Source organism: Prinia subflava, chromosome 14 (genome assembly GCF_021018805.1).
Source record: "Prinia subflava isolate CZ2003 ecotype Zambia chromosome 14, Cam_Psub_1.2, whole genome shotgun sequence".
In the NCBI taxonomy this organism is placed as follows: domain Eukaryota; kingdom Metazoa; phylum Chordata; class Aves; order Passeriformes; family Cisticolidae; genus Prinia; species Prinia subflava.
The window spans coordinates 17,297,713-17,315,752 of NC_086260.1; the positions used below are offsets into that span (position 1 = coordinate 17,297,713).

General features: G+C 43.7%; 2 protein-coding genes across 2 annotated transcripts in view; both read left to right on the forward strand.

Moving 5' to 3' along the window:
- SFMBT1 (Scm like with four mbt domains 1) overlaps window positions 1–10,746 on the forward strand; it is a 74,477-nt gene extending 63,731 nt beyond the window's left edge. The window contains exons 16-21 of the mRNA XM_063412000.1: window positions 1,516–1,625; window positions 3,300–3,475; window positions 4,179–4,357; window positions 4,480–4,725; window positions 4,946–5,074; window positions 5,767–10,746. Coding sequence (XP_063268070.1) covers window positions 1,516–1,625; window positions 3,300–3,475; window positions 4,179–4,357; window positions 4,480–4,725; window positions 4,946–5,074; window positions 5,767–5,907 — 981 coding nt within the window. The 3' untranslated portion in view covers window positions 5,908–10,746. The remainder of the gene's footprint in view (window positions 1–1,515; window positions 1,626–3,299; window positions 3,476–4,178; window positions 4,358–4,479; window positions 4,726–4,945; window positions 5,075–5,766) is intronic.
- A 2,698-nt stretch (window positions 10,747–13,444) lies between these two features.
- LOC134558301 (musculoskeletal embryonic nuclear protein 1) overlaps window positions 13,445–18,040 on the forward strand; it is a 40,103-nt gene continuing 35,507 nt past the window's right edge. The window contains exon 1 of the mRNA XM_063412002.1: window positions 13,445–13,689. Within this exon, the coding sequence (XP_063268072.1) occupies window positions 13,521–13,689 (169 nt within the window). The 5' untranslated portion in view covers window positions 13,445–13,520. The remainder of the gene's footprint in view (window positions 13,690–18,040) is intronic.

An 18,040-nucleotide genomic window follows, 5' to 3' on the forward strand; every position in this document is an offset into this window, starting at 1 on the left:
CCTTTACGGTTTGCACTGTTGATGGTAAAACAGAGGTTTTCTTAGTCAAAATGGCAAACTACATTCAGTAATTGGGAAATGAAAAGAGTTATCTGTGTTTTATATGTTGGATACAATTTGCTTGGATCATTTGAAATTGCAATTTGGCTTCTTAATGCAATTGAGGGAGAAGGAGGCCATTCTTTGATGCCAGAGAGCTTCTTCTCCAGAAGGTGTTTCACAGCAAATTTTCAGATACTTTAATGTAATAATTATTTTTCTGAAATTTCAAACAAGATCATGGGGTGCTTATTATCTGACCTGAGAGGCTGGAAATCTCCCAAGACATAACTAACTGGATATGCACTCTTGACCTGTAATGAAATGATCACTTTATATATAAGAATTGGCTCAACATACCTGGAATTTTTGTCTTCACTACCGAGTATCTTAACAGGGAGGGACCTTAAGAAAGACTGTCTGGCAGACATGGTGTAAAACAAGAGTCTGGTTGTCAAGAATCAAGCAGATTATTGAAAAAGGTCCATTTTTGCATGCAGAAAAGTACCCTATCCTTCCTGCTTGTTTCAGTACTTTATTGTAAGAACTGCAAAAGAGCAAATGTGAAATTCTGTGGCAGCTTCATTTAGTCTTGAAGGTTTATTCTGCCTCATTGCCTGGAAGCAGAAGGGGTGCCCAAATCCTGCTGATGTGCAGGTGCTGAGTGGTGCTGAAAGTTCAGCCAGCATGCTCAGTTGTATTCATTTCAGTCGTGAGTCTTGTAGGAAACCTAGAGAGAGTTTGGTGCTTGCATTATATGTGACACTTTTCTTTGATTTCTGGACTGCTGTATTAGTAGCAATGAAACTGCAAATTTGTAATGTCAAGGTTGTTATGCACCCAGTTGGGAACGATTTGGAATAAGCACATAGTGAGCATAAAAAGTACAATTAGAGTGCACATTTCATACCATCCCCCACTAACTTCAGGTTATTCACAACTTCCAAGTTACTTTACAGTACCTGAGAAATTATCATTTTATTAAAATGCAGACCTTATCATGGTTCATGGAAGCAAAACAGATGAGAGTTTAGGATTCTGCACTGTGGTTTTGTTGTAAGCAGTAGGTTAGCAGGCAGCAAAATCCCGCAGCATTTTTTGGCACATCTTCACATGACATACAATCTTTAAGATAATGGCTCAGATTTAGCCAAGGTTATGCAAGTTTGGGAGTACTCAGCCCCAGGCATTAATTTAGTGATGTGTAATTCAAGGGCAATGACTTGGAAATTGCTGGATACACTCGTGACTCTGCAGACAAATTCTGAGGGCTGGGAAGGCCCAAAGTGTCGGCTGCTCTCAGTGTTCGTTTTGGCACCGTCAGGAGGTGTCTGTAATCCTGCTGTGAATGAGTGCTTTGATGCTAGATAATTTGGATGAATAGAAGTAATTTCCCATTCTGCCCTGGCACTTTAAACCAGATTTATTGTACAAATAACTTACACGTGTTTTCTGCCCTTCCCTCCCGCGCTGCAGGTTCTCACTTTGCTGATCAACGCCGCCTACAAGCCCAGCCGCGTCCTGCGGGAGCTGCAGCTGGACGAGGAGGCTGCCTGGCATGGCCATGGGGAGACCCTGAAAGCCAAGTAAATTCTTGTCCTCTTCCCTCTCTGGTCACTCTCAGTAGCTGTTCTCCACAGTCCGTGCTTTAACTTGCATTTTCAGGAAAGGAAAAATCACTTGGAGCGTATCAAGATGCCAACAACCATTAAATCTTAAATTCTTTATAAATTTCTTTATGAATTCTGGTGGAGTGCATGTGGTTTTAATGCTCCATAATATGGCAGTGTACTCTGCTGCAGGCATGTGAGCAGCTAGAGACTGGTGTGGCACTGGTACAACATTGTACTGACAGACTTGTGGGTGAGGTTTAAGATTACTTAATTCATCTGAAGATAATTTGTCAGTGTTTTAAAGCAGAAACATGTACTGCTTGGGAAGCTTCTCAGGCATTTCCACTGAAATTTCTTAGTGGAAAAAGATGCTTCAGAAATAAAGTTAGAAGCTTTGAAATGACCTGACATGGATGTCTTTCTACAGCAGTCTACCCTAAAGCACTCCCAGTTTTCCTGCTGAGCTTTTTGGGTTGAAGCTTCTTTGCAAGATTACTTCTACAGCTAGGAAAAAAAAGCAGTGAACATATTTGCATATATTTGATAAGTCCAGATATTCCTTTATAGTCTAGGGATGGTTTTGTAATTAGGTCACTGTGTTTGCATATTAGAGATTAGATTTTCCCAATACGCCACTACACACTTCCCTACATAATTTTGAACATGTCAGTAATTCTTTTGTTGGATCTGTTTCATATATAAAAAGACATCTTTCCATATATTGAAGGATTGCTCTGAATTGGGCAATAGGAAAGTGACAAAGGTTAGTGTAAATAGAAGGTATAGCTGAGGAATAAAGAAAAATATATTTGTTTAGTCTCACTGAATTTACTGTTTTCTTTCATTTGCCACAGTAGTGACACCAGGGGTATCTGGGCTATGATGATTCAGCTGTTTATTTCAAGGTATTAATTAGGTACTTGCAGGCTGAAACATCTCTGGTAGATATCAGCACATGCTTGTAGCTGTGCTGGGAGAGCAGAGCAGAAATGCTGAGCAGCTCTGGCAGATATTGCACAGTGCAGCTCTTTCAGTGTAATGGCAAGGCTGGTGGACAAAAAGGAATGATTTCTTCATTTAAATCAAACAGGAGCAGTATGGGAAGTCATGCAAGTGACTGTCCTGGGGAATTGTTCAGCAGCTGGACAAAAGCTGGTTGGGAATGTGGCAGTGGTCCCCCTGCCTCCATAGGATGAGCACAGAAAGGCTCATCATCACCAAAAGCTGTCTGCTGGTACCTGAATGAGCTCAGTGGGCGCTCTCAGCCTTGGTTTGAGGAATATGTGGCCATGTCACAGTGGGCATTTCTGCAGGCCCATAAAAGCAAAGAGAGAGCAAACAGTCTGTAAGCAAAGAAAATGAAATATCTGAACTGTGGGACAGTCCTCTCAGATGGTGTTTTGTACTTGTTGATGGGGCAGTGTTGCTGTGCTTGGTACTGCAGCCACCTTGGTGACGGATTTTCTTTATTTGGGGATCTGACATAAGAGACAGGAGCTCCTGTTTCCCAGACTTGGCAGTCCATAAAATTCATCATTGCTCATATTTTCCTCAGTTTGATCTCAGTATTCTTGTACACCTCTGAATTAAGTCCTTTTTTTCCTGATAATTAGGAGATCCTTAATTATGCCCTGTTTTCAATGCTAGATACAAAGGCAAGAGCTACCGTGCGACCGTGGAGGTTGTGAGGACGGCGGATCGCGTGGCAGATTTCTGCAGGAAAACGTGCATCAAGCTGGAATGTTGTCCAAACCTCTTTGGCCCTCAGATGGTGCTGGATAAGTGTTCAGAGAACTGCTCTGTCCTGACAAAGACAAAGTACAGTGAGTAGTTCCCTGGTCCATACCAAGGTGGAGCTTGGAGTGTTATGTTTTAGTTTCTTTTGGCTTTGACATGAGAAGGAGCAGCTCAAGCACTACATAGAGAGGCCTACAAAATATTCATGTTCCAATGTGTAGGGGAGAAAAAATTCTGTATTAAGTGCTTTACTTCTGTTGTGTGCTTAAAACTTTATCTTTTTATAGCAACTTTTTGTACAACTGACCAATATTGTAATTTACGTGGCATTATAATTGCTTTTACCAATTTGTTGTGGGTTAAAAATGCAACACCTTCAAGCTCTTTTCTTAGTTTTTAGGGATTTTGTAGGCTGGCTTTAACCATTTGACACTGTGAGAATGGAAAGTGCATTGAGGCCATGTTTAAAAACTACAAATCATCATAAAAGGCACCATTAGATTGGACCATGTCTTGGATAATTTTTGTATAAAATAGGATCATTTGGGGGCTTCCCAGAGATGGAGGAAGTAAATCTTTACAGAGCAAACAAAACTGATCAGTAACTCTTGTTCCTTAAACCAAATTGAAGTGCAAAATACAGACATAGTGATTTGGAAGTTTTGCAGAAGTGGGATTCCTATTGGGAAATGTCCTTGTACTGATTTTCCAGTCCTGATGAGGGGCAAACATAACCAGTGGCACTGAAGGTGCATTTCCACACTTTGCTCCTTTCTTCTGTCCTGGTAGCACACTATTACGGAAAGAGGAAAAACAAGCGGATAGGTCGGCCCCCGGGTGGCCACAGCAACATGGAAGTGGCCATGAAGAAACCAAATAAAAGACGGAAGAGACGAAAACATTTCTTTGTTCATAAGAAAAAACGTTCTTCTACGTCCGTGGATAACACTCCAGCTGGGTCTCCCCAGGTAGGACACTGCCCATAGATCTGGGATGTGACCTTTGACTGCTTCACTTGAAACAGCAAACGTTAGTTCCTTGTAACTCCAGACTTACAGCTGCCTTTTTTTCGTTTTTCCTAACTCTTCAGGGCAGTGGGGCAGAAGAGGAGGATGACCAGGATGAGGTGGATGAAGAGTCTCTGACTGAGGACAGCACCTCAGAGCACCAAGATGAACTCCTTGAAGAATCAGAGGTGTCAGAGAAGAAATCCCTATCCTCATCTCCCACGCAGAGTGAACTGTCTCATTCCCTGGCTCAGGACCGAGACAAGCGGAAGAGGAAGCTCAGGACCTTTTCCTTTTCTGATGATGAAAATAAACCTCCTTCGCCAAAGGTAACCTGGAATGTAGATTTCTTGCTCCCTGTTGAGCAAGCACCAAAATCTCGGGAGTATTAACCACAATATATGTGTTCTCTGTTCCTCTGTGATGGGCACTTAGAGTGAAAACTCTACAGAATAATTAAAATCCGTGATGTTTGTTATGGTTGTGTTGTAGGACTGGAATAAAGACTAAGTATATGTGATATTTTGGGAATTCTTTTGACTTGTTTAGGACATAAAGATGGAAGTTGCTGAAAAGCTGCAGCTGGACAGTAACCCTCTGGAATGGAGCGTGGCTGATGTGGTACGATTCCTCAAATCCACCGACTGTGCTCCGCTGGCAAGGATTTTCCTTGATCAGGTATCATTTTCTGTCTGTTAAATGTTGAATCTGCCACTTGGCTTCTTATCCTCTAAGGAGTCAGAAAATGAATTTTTTTTTAATAGGGTTTGGAGGAAACAAACACTTGTGCAACCTGCAGCAGTTTGAGAGAGGAGAGTTCAGGGAATGACCAGAATTTTTCAGGTTTTTCACTACTGGGGGAGGGATATTTTGGTCTGCAGAGCATCTGAATCCTAAATCTACAAATAATGCCTACAACAAAGCACCATGACAAGAGTCAACATTTTATTTACATGGTTAAAATCTGCCAAAAAACAGTGACTATTAAAACTACTATTAGAGGTAAGGGTTAGGGTGTTTTATGGTGGTGGATGTTCCAGATAAACTTCACCTTGTGGAATCTCTCTTTCTATAGGAAGATGCAGTGGTTGGTTAAAATTACTTTCTACATGAAATTCCCTTGGTTTCTTTTGTTTGGTTGTATTTTTTACAATAGAATCTCCTGAGAGTCTGTGCCTCAGTGGATTTGTGCTGGCATTTTAAGAAAGGAGTTAATTTGTTGTGTGTGACAGATTTCTAAGCTGCCTGGGAGAGCATGAAAGAAACTTCTAATTCACAAACGGTCACAAATCTGAAATTACAGCAAGTCAAAGCTGAAAGAGCAGGGAGAATAACAACAAAGTCACTATGGAATTTTTGTCTTCTGACAGGAAATCGATGGCCAGGCACTGCTGCTGCTGACCCTGCCCACTGTTCAGGAGTGCATGGACTTGAAACTTGGACCAGCTATTAAACTCTGCCATCACATTGAGAGGGTCAAACTTGCCTTCTACCAGCAGTTTGCAAACTGAGGAGCAGCTAAGTTGAAGTGGATCTTTGAAGCACAACTACAAAAACAAGCTCCTTTCTCTCTAGCAAGTAAAGCCAAATGAACTTAAACTGAGGCCCTGGTGACCTAAAAGTGTGTATCAGCCTCGTCTTTTTCTATTTCAACAGAAGGAAGACAACATCTGGAGCAAAATACCAATGCAAACACAGGGGCTACTCTACCAGCTGCCAGCTCGGGAACACAATAGTCTCTTGCTCTATGGTTCCCTTTTTTTTAATGTATTTTTTAATGACTACAGAGAAGTCTCCTCTTGTGGGAAATGACATTTCAATAGTTCTGTTGGCGCAGAACTTTAGAAGAAGAAATGGATCCTGTTTACGTTCGCATGTAGGCTGCCAGAAATAACCTTTCTGTTCCTGATGTTTCACAGAATCCCCTTCCCTCCCTGTGGATGAACACTTGCTTTACCACAGCACTGACTTTGGAATGTGTTCTTTGCACATTCGTGTGTTAATGTTCAGATTTTTAATGAATTTGTTCATTGTTAGGACAACAATGTGGCCACAGGGTTCTGAATGTACAGTATAGAAAGGGTGTGGTTCCTTTTGAAGTTTTTTTTTTTGTTTATTTTGGTTTGTTTCACTGTTGTTGGTTTTGCTTTTGTTTTTACTACCTCTGTAGCCTGAACAGTAGAAGCGATGAACTAAAAAGGGAGGGAGCTGCTCTTTCTGGACACTTGGTCCCTTGGCTGCACAGCAGTCTCACTTCTGTGGACATGTCCAGAGTGCAAACCCACGTCAGCACACACAGCTTCTGTTCCAAAGCTTTAGCTGAAACTTCTGTAGGCATAACCTGGATGTTTCCTTTTTTTCAGATGTCAGAAAACTTAATTATTTTGCACTTCTCTTACAGGCAGACTGTAGGACATGAGGAAGGAAAGAGAAAGTGCCTCTGCATTTTCTATATTTAGGTTATCAGGTTTTTAATTTTTTTCTTTATTGTATGAAGTTATTTCCTTTTTCTTCTAGCAAACAATTGGGCCATGTACATAGAGCCCTGTCAGCAGACTTTTGCTTTGCTACCTGAACATCTGTTTAGAGAATACACTAAGGAAACTGCAATCAATAGAGGACTGCAACGTAGCTCTGCCACTGTTTGCGTTCTGGACACTCTTATGAGCTTGACTTTGTATTTTTAACTATCTACAGATGCTTGATCAGACTTGATGAAAATTTGGTGGGTTGGCAAGGCATTTGTGTGCTTTTATTACAGAAAAGGAAAAGGACCAGTGGGACATCTTAATTCATCAGTAGACTCACAGTAGGATGAACTGCTGATTTTAGTTTTCCAGGGTAATAAAACCCAATCAGCCACTTACTGTAGGCCAGTGCTTTACACCTTGAGTAACTGGGTTTATGTTACTTTCCATTAAAGGTGTGGGGAAACTCGCATTAGGCTCAAGATCTGCATCAAATAAGTGTTGAGTTTTAGCTGGCTTGTGTTCATTCACTCTGCCTGTTCTCAGAGTGTTGGGAGGAGCACAGGCTGGAGCTGGATGGGTGCAGCTCTGCTCCTTCATGTCCTATTCAAATCCATCTCTGCAGGAAACCCCTGGCCTACCAATGCATTTGAGTTAGGAAGGTGTTTGCTGCAGGAATTGGTTTAGGAAAGATGCAGTAGTTGGGTTCTGATGGGCAGGAGTTACTCTGGTCAAATGGAATGATTCAGTGTCCCTTAGGCCCAGTGTGACTGTCCATTGCAGAGCTGTGAGCACGATTCAGCAAGGCTGTGCTCTGTGCTCTGTGGGCTGAGCTGGCACAGGCTGTGACTGTGCCTGCCACGTTGGTGTTGAGGGGGAGCTTCCTCCAGTGAAAACTGCTGGCACTAAGCAGAGCTCAGTAACTGAGGGTTGTTGCTTTTGCCCCTTAGAATAAATGCCTAGTCAAGGCAGAACTATTCACACAAGTATTAAAATCATATTTATTTTTTTCATTCCAGAATCAAAATGGAAATGACAGACTATATATTAGCTGAATATTCTTGAGGGAGGGCAGTGTGTAGCTAGGAAAATTTTTCTCCCACTTTGTAAGCAGAGTGTGAAGACACAATTTGATTGAAATCAAAGTGTCCCTTTTTCCTCCTTACACCAGATATGTGGCCAGTAAATGGAAGTTTTGGCTCTTATCCTTTGCCTGTACTCCAGTCCCTTAGGACAAACTCATTCATAAGCCATTAGGCTTGAAAAATTTCTAAAGAAACACTGCTGCTTTGCTGTCAGCATCTTGAGAAATTTGACCAGTGGAGAACTCCTGGGCTGGAAGATGATGCCTTTGGGTCAGTGCAGTAGGATCCCAGAGTTCTGTTGTCCTGATGCCTGGCAGGATTGGCCTGCATAGCCAAGAGATGTTGCTTCCACCTTTCCCCATAGACAGACAGATGTCTTTTTAAGTAGTTGTCAGAAGAGAACAGAGCTGAATGTGTAATTTAGTGGACCTGTTAACATGGTGCCTAGGGTTTTAAATACAAATGTCATACTTCCTTTTCTCAGTAAATGAAGCAGTCAGCAGTTTCAGCTGTTAGTGGGATACTTACTGGTCACCTTTGGCATGTTTTATAGGCTGGATTTTTCTGCCTTGTTTTGGGAGGCACTGACAGTCTGGTCCCAGTGGGATCTATTTTTGTTGAGATTTTCAAAAGGGATGTTTTCATTATTTGTGAAATGTTTTTATGCTGCACACGGGTACTGTACACTCTGTTTCCTGGAAAAAAATGCACTCTGTTTTATTGCTGGATTTAAAAGGAATAATTGGGGCTTTATCTTGATGGATGATGTTTCTACTTGACTCTGTTTCAAGTTCCTCTTTCTCTATGTGTGGCAGATGACACAACTGCACTTACTTGTTCATCTTACTCCAGTATGACTTGAAATGAGCTCATGTGCTGCTTTAGTCACTCTGTTTCTTCAAAACTGGATTTTGTGTAGCTGGTGGCTGAATCTTGGATTTGGGTGTCAGCAATGTTTCACCATCAGAAATCCCTGGGACTGCAGGAATTTAGGATTCAGGGGTTTGTGCTGTTGTCTAGCACATAATTCACCATACAGTACAACAAAGCTGGAGTCCAGGAGAAAGGCACTGATGTTCTACAGATGTCTTCAGTACCAGAAAATGAACTCTCCACTGAGCCTTGTGTACTGTTAGTGTGGCTGGTAACAGGAGTTTACCCTTGGCTTGACCTGCTGAGGGTTTGTGTTCTTGCTTGTCATATTTTCATATGCATTGTGCAGTCTTGAGTTTGCACATCATAGCTTTAGAAACCTGGTGGTACCACTATGGCTGTGCTAAGCTTAGCCTTGTTAGGCAGGAAGATTTTGTTGGGTCATTGTTGTGTGCTTTCTGCACCAACTCAAGGATTCTGTAACAGAAGAAAAATGCAGTGGAGGTTTAATGTGGTAGAATTATCCCTTAAGCCCAAGCAGCTTGCAGTCCATCCTAAACTGAAAGCAGTCCTTCCAGGAGAGGAGAGGTACAGCACTGATCTTGATGAATGAAGACTACTTTTTCCCTAACTCTAAACATTTCTGGAAGTTCTCTTTGAGGAATGAAATAAAAGACAGATTAATTTCTGTATTGTATAGAACTCCAGGAGTGTTTGCAGTCTCTCCTGGGATTAATGGAAACAGTACCTTCAGAAGAGTTCAGGAGCGGTTTTAAAGATTACATTCCCTGTCACAACTTTTAGCAGTATTTTGTTGTTGTTTTAGGATTTGCTAATGTTTGTTCTTTATTCCAGTGATGCTTTAAAGGAGGGAAGGAGTATTTAGCTGCTAGGTCCACAGAAGTGTAAATATATTTACAGTCGATTGGACTGAGCACTCCATTCTTCTGTATGAAGTACAAAGCCTTGGTACTTTGTTAGCAGAAAGCCCAGTGGCTTGTGAGATTTTTGAATGTAATGGAATAGGCTTCAAAACTATCAAGCTCGAATTGGAGACTGGATACCTTTGGACCAAATCTGTTGTTACTAGATGAAGTAGCCTTACCAGAAAGCCAAAAATATGATCCTGTACAAAGCTACTCCTTAACCAGTCCTGTCACAAAGTGTCAGCCTGGTTACTGCCTACTGTGAGCTCAGATTACCTGAAAATAACTAAGCACAAAGACAAAGGCTTGGTCAGGAGACTTCAGCTGTAGAATGAAGGCTCCCCTTCCAAGGGATTGTGTGCCCACCCCTTGTTTCAGAGTGCTGCCACCCTTCCCCAAACGTGCATGTAGCCTTGTTTTCAAAGGCAGCCTTTTGGGTGAAGGATTGCACTGGGACTTGGGAACACCAGAGACAACAAGCCTCTTTTATTGTTGTAAAACCAAAATACCAATCTGTATGAAAGACAATGAAAATGAGTTAAGGTTAGTGACACTTTGTCTCTATGGTCATTTGTTGCTTCCTCAGCGTGGCATCTGTTCTGAAGTGCACCAGACATGCAAGTGGACTTTTGATGAGAAGACAGAGTTGCTCTGTTCAGGTGTCCAGCCAGCAGTGTTTGGCTCAGCTTTAAGCCGTGGAAGTGAGCAGGTCTTGCACTGACAGAGTTCCAAGGCAGTGGCTCTGAGTGACTTGGCACAAACAACAGGACCCCTGGCCTGGCACAGATCGGGGGAGCAGCCCTGGGGCTCTGTCTCAGCTCATGGGTCAACACTGAGCTCTGGGCACAAAGGAATTCTCACCCACTCTGAAAGCTGAGCACCAGTTTCCAAGAAACCTCATGGTAAAACAAAACAAAAAAAAATCTGGAGGTGTCATGTTTCTCCTCTCCTCTTTTTTTTTTTTTTTTTTTTTTTTTTTTTTTTTTTTTTTTTTGTAATTTCTGTTTCAAATAAATTTAAAATAATCTCTATAGACAATCAGAGGTCTTCTAGGAGTTTCTGCCCAAAAGGGTGCCAGCTCCACACCTGTGGGCCTCTTTCTTATACTAACTCATTGGAACTGATGCACTTTTCCTGTATTTTGCCTTTTTTAATTAGCTGCTTGTTCTTAAACAAAGATTTAAATGCATATTGTGTTGTGTCCCTTCTGCTTGTTTTATCTTTCTTTAACTTTTAAAAGAAAATATATATATGCAGTGAGACTGAAGTACTACATGGAAGAGAAACATGCACAAGAAAATATGCCTATTAAGTCCCACCATTGTTTGAGCAGGTGTAACAATTTAATCAGAGGATTTTTTAAAAAAATATTTTGGATGGATATTTTACTTGTTTTGTCTGTAAATAGTGTACAAAAGTTTGTGTTATATGACAGTTTTAAGTGGTTGTAAGAAAATTAAAAAAGATACTTAAACTGTTACTGATGGCTTTGGTATTAATATCATCATAAATATCGCTGCTGACACTGAGCAATTTTCCATCTTGGAAACCTGTGGAAAGCTGTCTGGTGTGTTTCATTACTGGCATAAAAGGTAAATGCAAGCCACATAAATACCACTTAGAGAGGCTTCATGTTAAAGAGCTTGATTTGGTTTATTCAGTTCCCTCAAATGCAGGAATCCTCTTTATCAAAGCTTCTTCTAAGGTAACAGGTTTTGTTTCACAGGGTGCTGAATCCAATTAATATACAGGAGCCGAGGACAGGACCTACAAATTGCAGTAATTTTATTTTATTGCCTTATTTGAACCTTGGAAGCTGCTTGATACAGTCCACTGCAAACCTTGCAGGTGCTGCAGCTCCTTCTGGATGGTTTTGTAAAGGTTAGCGCTACCCCAGCAAACTGAAATTTTAAAACAGGCTGGCTTTGCTTCTTCTGAATTACATGAGAGTCCACAGGATATTTCAGAAACAACTTTGCCTTGCAAAGTTCTTGTTTCCTTACTTGGCATTCCAACAGATTGTACTCAGCACTTGTTTCTTGGCTGCACTTCAGTTACCTTGAGCTGATTTTACACTGGGTGCAGAAAATGCATAGGAGTGGGATGAAACTGATTTGCTTATCACTGTCTTTAGACCTCTATAAATATGTAGGATTTAACATAAATCTTCTACTTGCCTTCACAGAGCACTGTCTGCTTGAGAGAAATCTGAAGGCTTGCAAAGAGTACATAGCAGGAGGCAGTGATTTGTCTGCCAGAGGTTTCAGAAAGGCTTATAGGAGTCATGATGAGATGAAACCCTTGAAGAGGTATTTTGAGGGGGGATGATCTGGTCTAAAGCATGGAATATGGAGTAACATGAGGCATAAGCCCTTTGAGTTACGTTTCTAGATTCATGTCTGAAACATAGTTTTGTGTATAAATAGCATTAGGCAAATCTTTAACCAGTATTGGGGTCCAGGTCAGGTACGTGTGTGAGATGTCTGATGTTCAGCAGCAGCTCTGAAAGCTAAAAAACCACCCTGGGCCACAAGCAGGTCAGGTCCAGGTTGCAAATGCAGTGCTCGGTGGCTGTTACCAGCATGTGCAAGGGGGAGAGAAAGGGTTCATGTCTTTTCTGGTAGATAACTATTTGCTTTCCTGAGCTCTTGCTTTTGGCAGCTCAGAGCAGAAGAGCATTAACCTGGGGCCAGGCACTGGACAGACTATTTTGACTGTGTGCTCTCTAGGTCAGAGACCTGAGAGTATTTCTTTCTCCAGCTGCAACTTCCAGACATTTATGACACAGCCTAAAAATTAGAAAATCACTGTTGTGTGCCAATACTGTTTGGCATTACCTTCCAAGAAGGACAGTCACGTAGGTAGGCTTGCAATGTAGACACAACAAATGTTATTTAAAGAACTATTGATTCATGTGCTTGGCTTTGCTTTCTGATATATTTAAATGTGCTTTCTGGGTCATATTTATAAGTGAATTCATATTTAGACAGCGATTTAAAATTATTTAAAGAAATTAAAGAGATTGTGTAAGAAAGCAATACAATGCAGCATGACCTGGGTTGATTCCACACTAAAAATAAGAACCTAAACTTGATGCAGTTCTGGCTGGAGAGGATGGAGAGAGGTACAGCACAATGGGATCAGTCAAGGCTCGCTGGCCAACAGGTCCAGTTTTCCAAATGAAAGTGCTGACATGTTTTGTTTAATCCATTGGGCAGGGGGCTGCCCTTTTATAAAGGATGAAGCATTTTTGCTGAATAACCCAGGTCATACTTTCCTCCTTCTAGGGTGACAGCAGCCTTGCCTGACCTGTGCGGTCCGGGCTAAGCAAAGCCTCGGGTGCTGTGGTTCTGACCCGGGGATTCCTCGGGGCTGTGGTGCGGTGTAGAAATGGGGGTGGAGGCTGGAACCAGACGGTGTTCGGAAGCTGGAGCCGGTGTTAAGGTGCTGGAGCCAGTGTTTGGAAGCTGGAGCCAGTGTTTAGGTGCTGGAGCCACACGGCGTTGGCAGCTGCCCGCAGCACCGGGCGCTCCTGTGCCGTGCCCCTCAGCCGGCTCTGCCCGAGCGCAGCGGGCAGCCGTGGGGCTGACCCCAGCCTGTTACCGCGGCCGCGGGCTCGGGGCCGTCTGGCGCGGCCGGTGCAGTCGGTGCGGCGGGCGGAGCGCTGAGGGTGACGCGGCGGGGCGGGGCGGGAGCGGGGCGGGCAGGGAGCGCAGGGAGCGGGGCCGGCACGGCCGCCATGCGCCGCTGAGGGCGCCGGCCCGGCCTCGCCATGGGGGCGCCGCCGCCCAACGGCAGCCTCGGCCTCACCGCCGGCACCCCGCGGCCCGCCGGGGCGCCGGGGCCCGGGGACCGCGGCTGCGAGAACGGCGCCCTCATGGACAGATTCGGTATCTTCCTGCAGGGGCTCCTGGGCGTCGTGGCCTTCAGCACCCTCATGCGTGAGTGGCGGGGCCGCGGCCTCCGGCCTGGCGGGGAGCGGGCGGGCGGCCGGGGACGGGCCGGGCTCGGTAGCGGGGCCGCGGCCGCGCTGCCCCGAGGCCGTCCCGGGCAGGGCCGGGGCTGTCCCGGGCTCCCGGCCGGGGAGGGCTCGGAAGGGCCGCGGCGGCCTCGGGGGCGCAGCCGCCGGCGCCGCTTTGTGGGTGCCGGGTGAGCTGGAGCGGGGCCGTGCGGGGAGGCCTCAGAGGCGGTGGCTCAAGTCCTTCGCTTTCTTAAACTTGCCTTCCTAATGCTCGTACCCGTGCCGATAGAATTTATTGGGTGGGTGTGTGTTCTGCTTGGAACAGTGCCAGCAGGAGGAGGCGGTGTGTGCGGGACCGCTCGGGTTTGGGGTGTACAGAAGTCACGGGTTTGGCTGATCAGTTTTACTGCAGGTGCGCCTTGTCATGTCCCCAGCGGCAAAGTCACACTGGTTTCAATCCTTCCCCGCTTCCCTGAGGGCCATTCCCGGGAACTGGAGCAGCCCGGGAGCTGTGTGGCCGCTGCCGGAGCTCAGCTGATGGGCAGAGCTCCTCACGCTGCTTTTTGAGCCTGGTGGAAAGGCAAGGAAGGTCTGTGGTAGCTCCAGCCCTGTGGTGAGGGAGTCACAACAGCGTGAAACAGTTCTGGTGGATTTGTCTCTGTCTTGTGGTCTCGTTAGTATCCTTTGAGTTGAGAAGCAGAAAAGAAACCCAGTGCCATTTATTACTCAGCTGAGTGTGACCTTGCTGGTAGCAAAAAGTGGGAGAGGGAGAAGAGAATATCAGAGACGTGTTTTATAGTTTGATCTGAAGACCAAGATCCTGTTTACAGTAGAAATGCACTGATGCCTTTTCATGCCTTTGTTATACTATTATGATTAACTCAGACATTTGCTAACATGTTATATTTGCATGCCTTAGTGTCTCAGTCACTATTAACAATTACATTGCTCTTGTAAAAGCTATGTGTGTAGCTATCATCCTGTGACTGAGGGGTAACAATAATCACTGGGGTAGCATTTGGTCAGTGACAGCAGCCTCATACTTATAGAAGTTTTAGCAGTTTCCAAACAGAAGTACCTCTGTATAAGAAGATGATGGGTATACAGTCTTGGTTTTGGATTTAAGGGACACAAATAGGTAATTCTTATGGACTGGGCATCAAAAGATGAAGAACTACAGATATTAGTTATCAGGGTGGTATCTTTTTTTCTGGAAATAGTATCTGTATGCATATTACAGTAACACTGGACTAAGTGAAGACAAGAAAAAGTGAATATGAAAAGTAGGGACTAGAAAAATGAACACCTTGTTGACTTTCTGACTTGGTTTAGGTACTGCTAAACCATGAACTGTGAGGAGACTGTTGATGCAGTCGTGGCAGAAGGGAGTGGGAGGAGGGCAACCAGTCCTTGCAATGTACTGCTGAGAAAAGGAGTCTGTGTCCGAAGCAGACTAGAGCAAAAACATAGCAACTGATCACTCTTAGAAGTTCATATATTCAGAAACAGAGGGTAGGTTTGTTTGTCCCAGCTTTGCCAGCCACGTTCTCTTCCAGTGTTTTGTGCCTTTCCCTGAGCAGGAGGAGAAGCTGGTGACACCACACGAGCCTGTTACACTGGTACAAGAGCAGCCCTCAGTGTTAGGGGCTGTTTTATGTTTGTCTGATACCTTTGTCTGAATGTTTCTACCCATTGGCATGATAAAGTCACCCCAGCACAACTTTTTGTCATATGCAAAACGCCTGGTGTGTTGTTCCAAACCCTTTAAAGTTTCCTCAGCAAATGGGACTTTTTGTGACAGATGTGACAGAAAAGCAGGACCTTGTGGCTGAGGACAGAGGGGGAGACCTCAGCAAACAGCAGGGCACCTGCACTGCTGCTGTCCCCGGGCTGCTGGGGCAGGAGGGGTGGCACAGCTGCTGGAGCTGCATCCAGAACTGGTGGCATTTAAGCTCTGGTGCTGTGGCTGGCTGGCACAAGAGAGGTGCTGGCACAGAGGGAGGAACAAGAGGCTGTAGGCAGGGGCAGCTTGAGATTTGTGACTGCAGTCAGCCCCTTTGGAACAGCAGTAATTCTCTGTGTGCAGCTGTATCATTCTCCAGCTCTTACCCATGACTGTCTGGTATTTAAACTTAATAAGGAGGAAGTAACTTGTCTTCTTTTTTTCTCTTTTTTTTTTTTCTTTTAAGGAAACACTAGGAGATGTTCTAATGCTTTAGTTGTGATTAATGATACTGAGCCCTCTGTAGTAAAAGAAATTAAAGCAATGGCACCAGAGATACATTGCACAATTGCTCTTTATGCACAGAAACTGTCTTTCTTTGAAAAATATTTGATTTGACATATGAAGAATAGGAAACTTTGGTAAGTGGCTAAATCAAAGGCTGAACCAGACATGCCCTTTTCTAGATAAATTTTACCATGCTTGCATTCAGTGAAAAAAAGAAAATATTTTTAAATGTAAGCTATTAGAGAAGGAGGACTTTTTCTGTGCCTCACTGCTGGATGTTCATCTACAAAGAACTGAAGGACTGTTCTGAAAGCAAAATTATTTAAGATCTGACAGTCCAGTGTGCCACCTTTTTGTTCATGCCCCTGTTCAGTTGCTGTAAAGCTGCGCTGCCAGCTGACCTGCCAGTGACATCATTCAAACTTCATATTTGAAGGGCTAAAATGTGTTAAGAATCAGGTTTTTGGTTTGTGGAAGATGTGGTGGCTCTCTGCCAGAGGGAGTGTGGGAACTGCCCTGCTGTGTCTCTTCTGGTACAGGTAGGAAAGGCTTTACCCCAGGCACATTGTCAGCCTACCTTGTGTGTTCCCTCACTACTGGATGGGCACAACCAAGAAGTGACAGGAATGGTGAATTTCTCACTTTGAGATGACAAAATATTCATTTGAAATTAATTCCTAGGTTGCCTTTTCTTTGTAGCTCTTGACTCCCTGTTCTGACACACAGGGAATGAGGATTAGTTTCACTCACCCCACCTTACCATTTAAATGAAAGACTTCCTTCTAGGTTTTTCCAGGTTCAGATATAACCTGTCACAACCCCCTAACCTTTTTCTTGTGGAATGTGCTTTAGCTAGTGATCATCTATCCTGAGTTTATATGGGAGCTTCCCTATCTCCCTTAAGAGGAGTAGAAGTTTGCATGTGGTTTTTATTGCTTTAAGGCCTCACAAATCCACTCCTCAGTCTCTCTGATTCCAAATTGTACCCTGCTGTTCTTGATGGGAAGCATGTGCTGGGAGGTCTTTTTCTGATGTCTGAATCAGAGGTGAATTTACTTAATACTAGCAGAGCCCACCTGTGTTGTGTTTAGTTACTGTGAATTAATTTTGCTGCTCATCTGTGAGGCTAAAGATGTGTGAAACAGTTTCACTCAGATGCTACAAAAGTTCCAGGACGGGAGAAGATGAACTGAAGTTGGGTGAGACAACTTCTGTTGAGTCTCTCCTGACCACAGACTGTCACTCCCTATCTAAGGGAACTAACTGATGAAAAAAACCCTCATTTTGGCAAGTCTGCTTGGACTGGCAGCCCTCTTGGACTGTGGTCACTAACTCTCAGACCTGTTAGCCTCTTGTTTTTAAGTGTATTGCTTGGTTTTGTTCTTGTCCCTCCTGCCTTACATATGGATTTGTTTTTCACTGTGGTTTATTTAAGCCAAGCCACTTCATAACAGGAAGTCTTAATGAGTTTCCTGTGATGGAAGAAATGCATGTTTATGCTACAGGTCACTAAACCAAAGATAATATTTTTTCCAAGTTTGCTGCTACCATAGTTGTATCTTATTTCATGGGATTTTGATTTAAAATGATGGCTTTGTTCCTTAGGTGTTTCAGGTTCCTTGGTGCAATATTTGTGTTTATTTCCTGATGCCACAAAACAGGTTTTAAATACTTTAGTATAATACCATGTGTTTTGTCTGTAATTGCAAGCACCTTCTGAGCATTCTGTGCTTGGTCTTTCATTGATAATGAATGATAAGGGCGGGGTGTTGGGGCATTATTCTCACACGTGTATGATGTTAGGTGTAGGTTTAAATAACTCCATTTTTATTACCCAAACCTGGGAAAGGCACTGGGGGAAAACCCACTGCCCATCCCCTTACCCTGGCAAACTGTTTAAAGTAGTTTATTTACTGAGCTTGTTTGTCAGAAGCTTGGTACCTTATCAGTGTGGCAGTGTTTGTTTTGGGCTACTTAGGAATGGCCAAGAATTCAGATGTGAGTTGTACTGATGAATTATTGAAATAGAGGAGTCAGTTTGTTCTCTGCAGGTAGAAGGTTTGTGTCTGTCTGTGAGGAAAATGTAAATATGCTGTAAAGG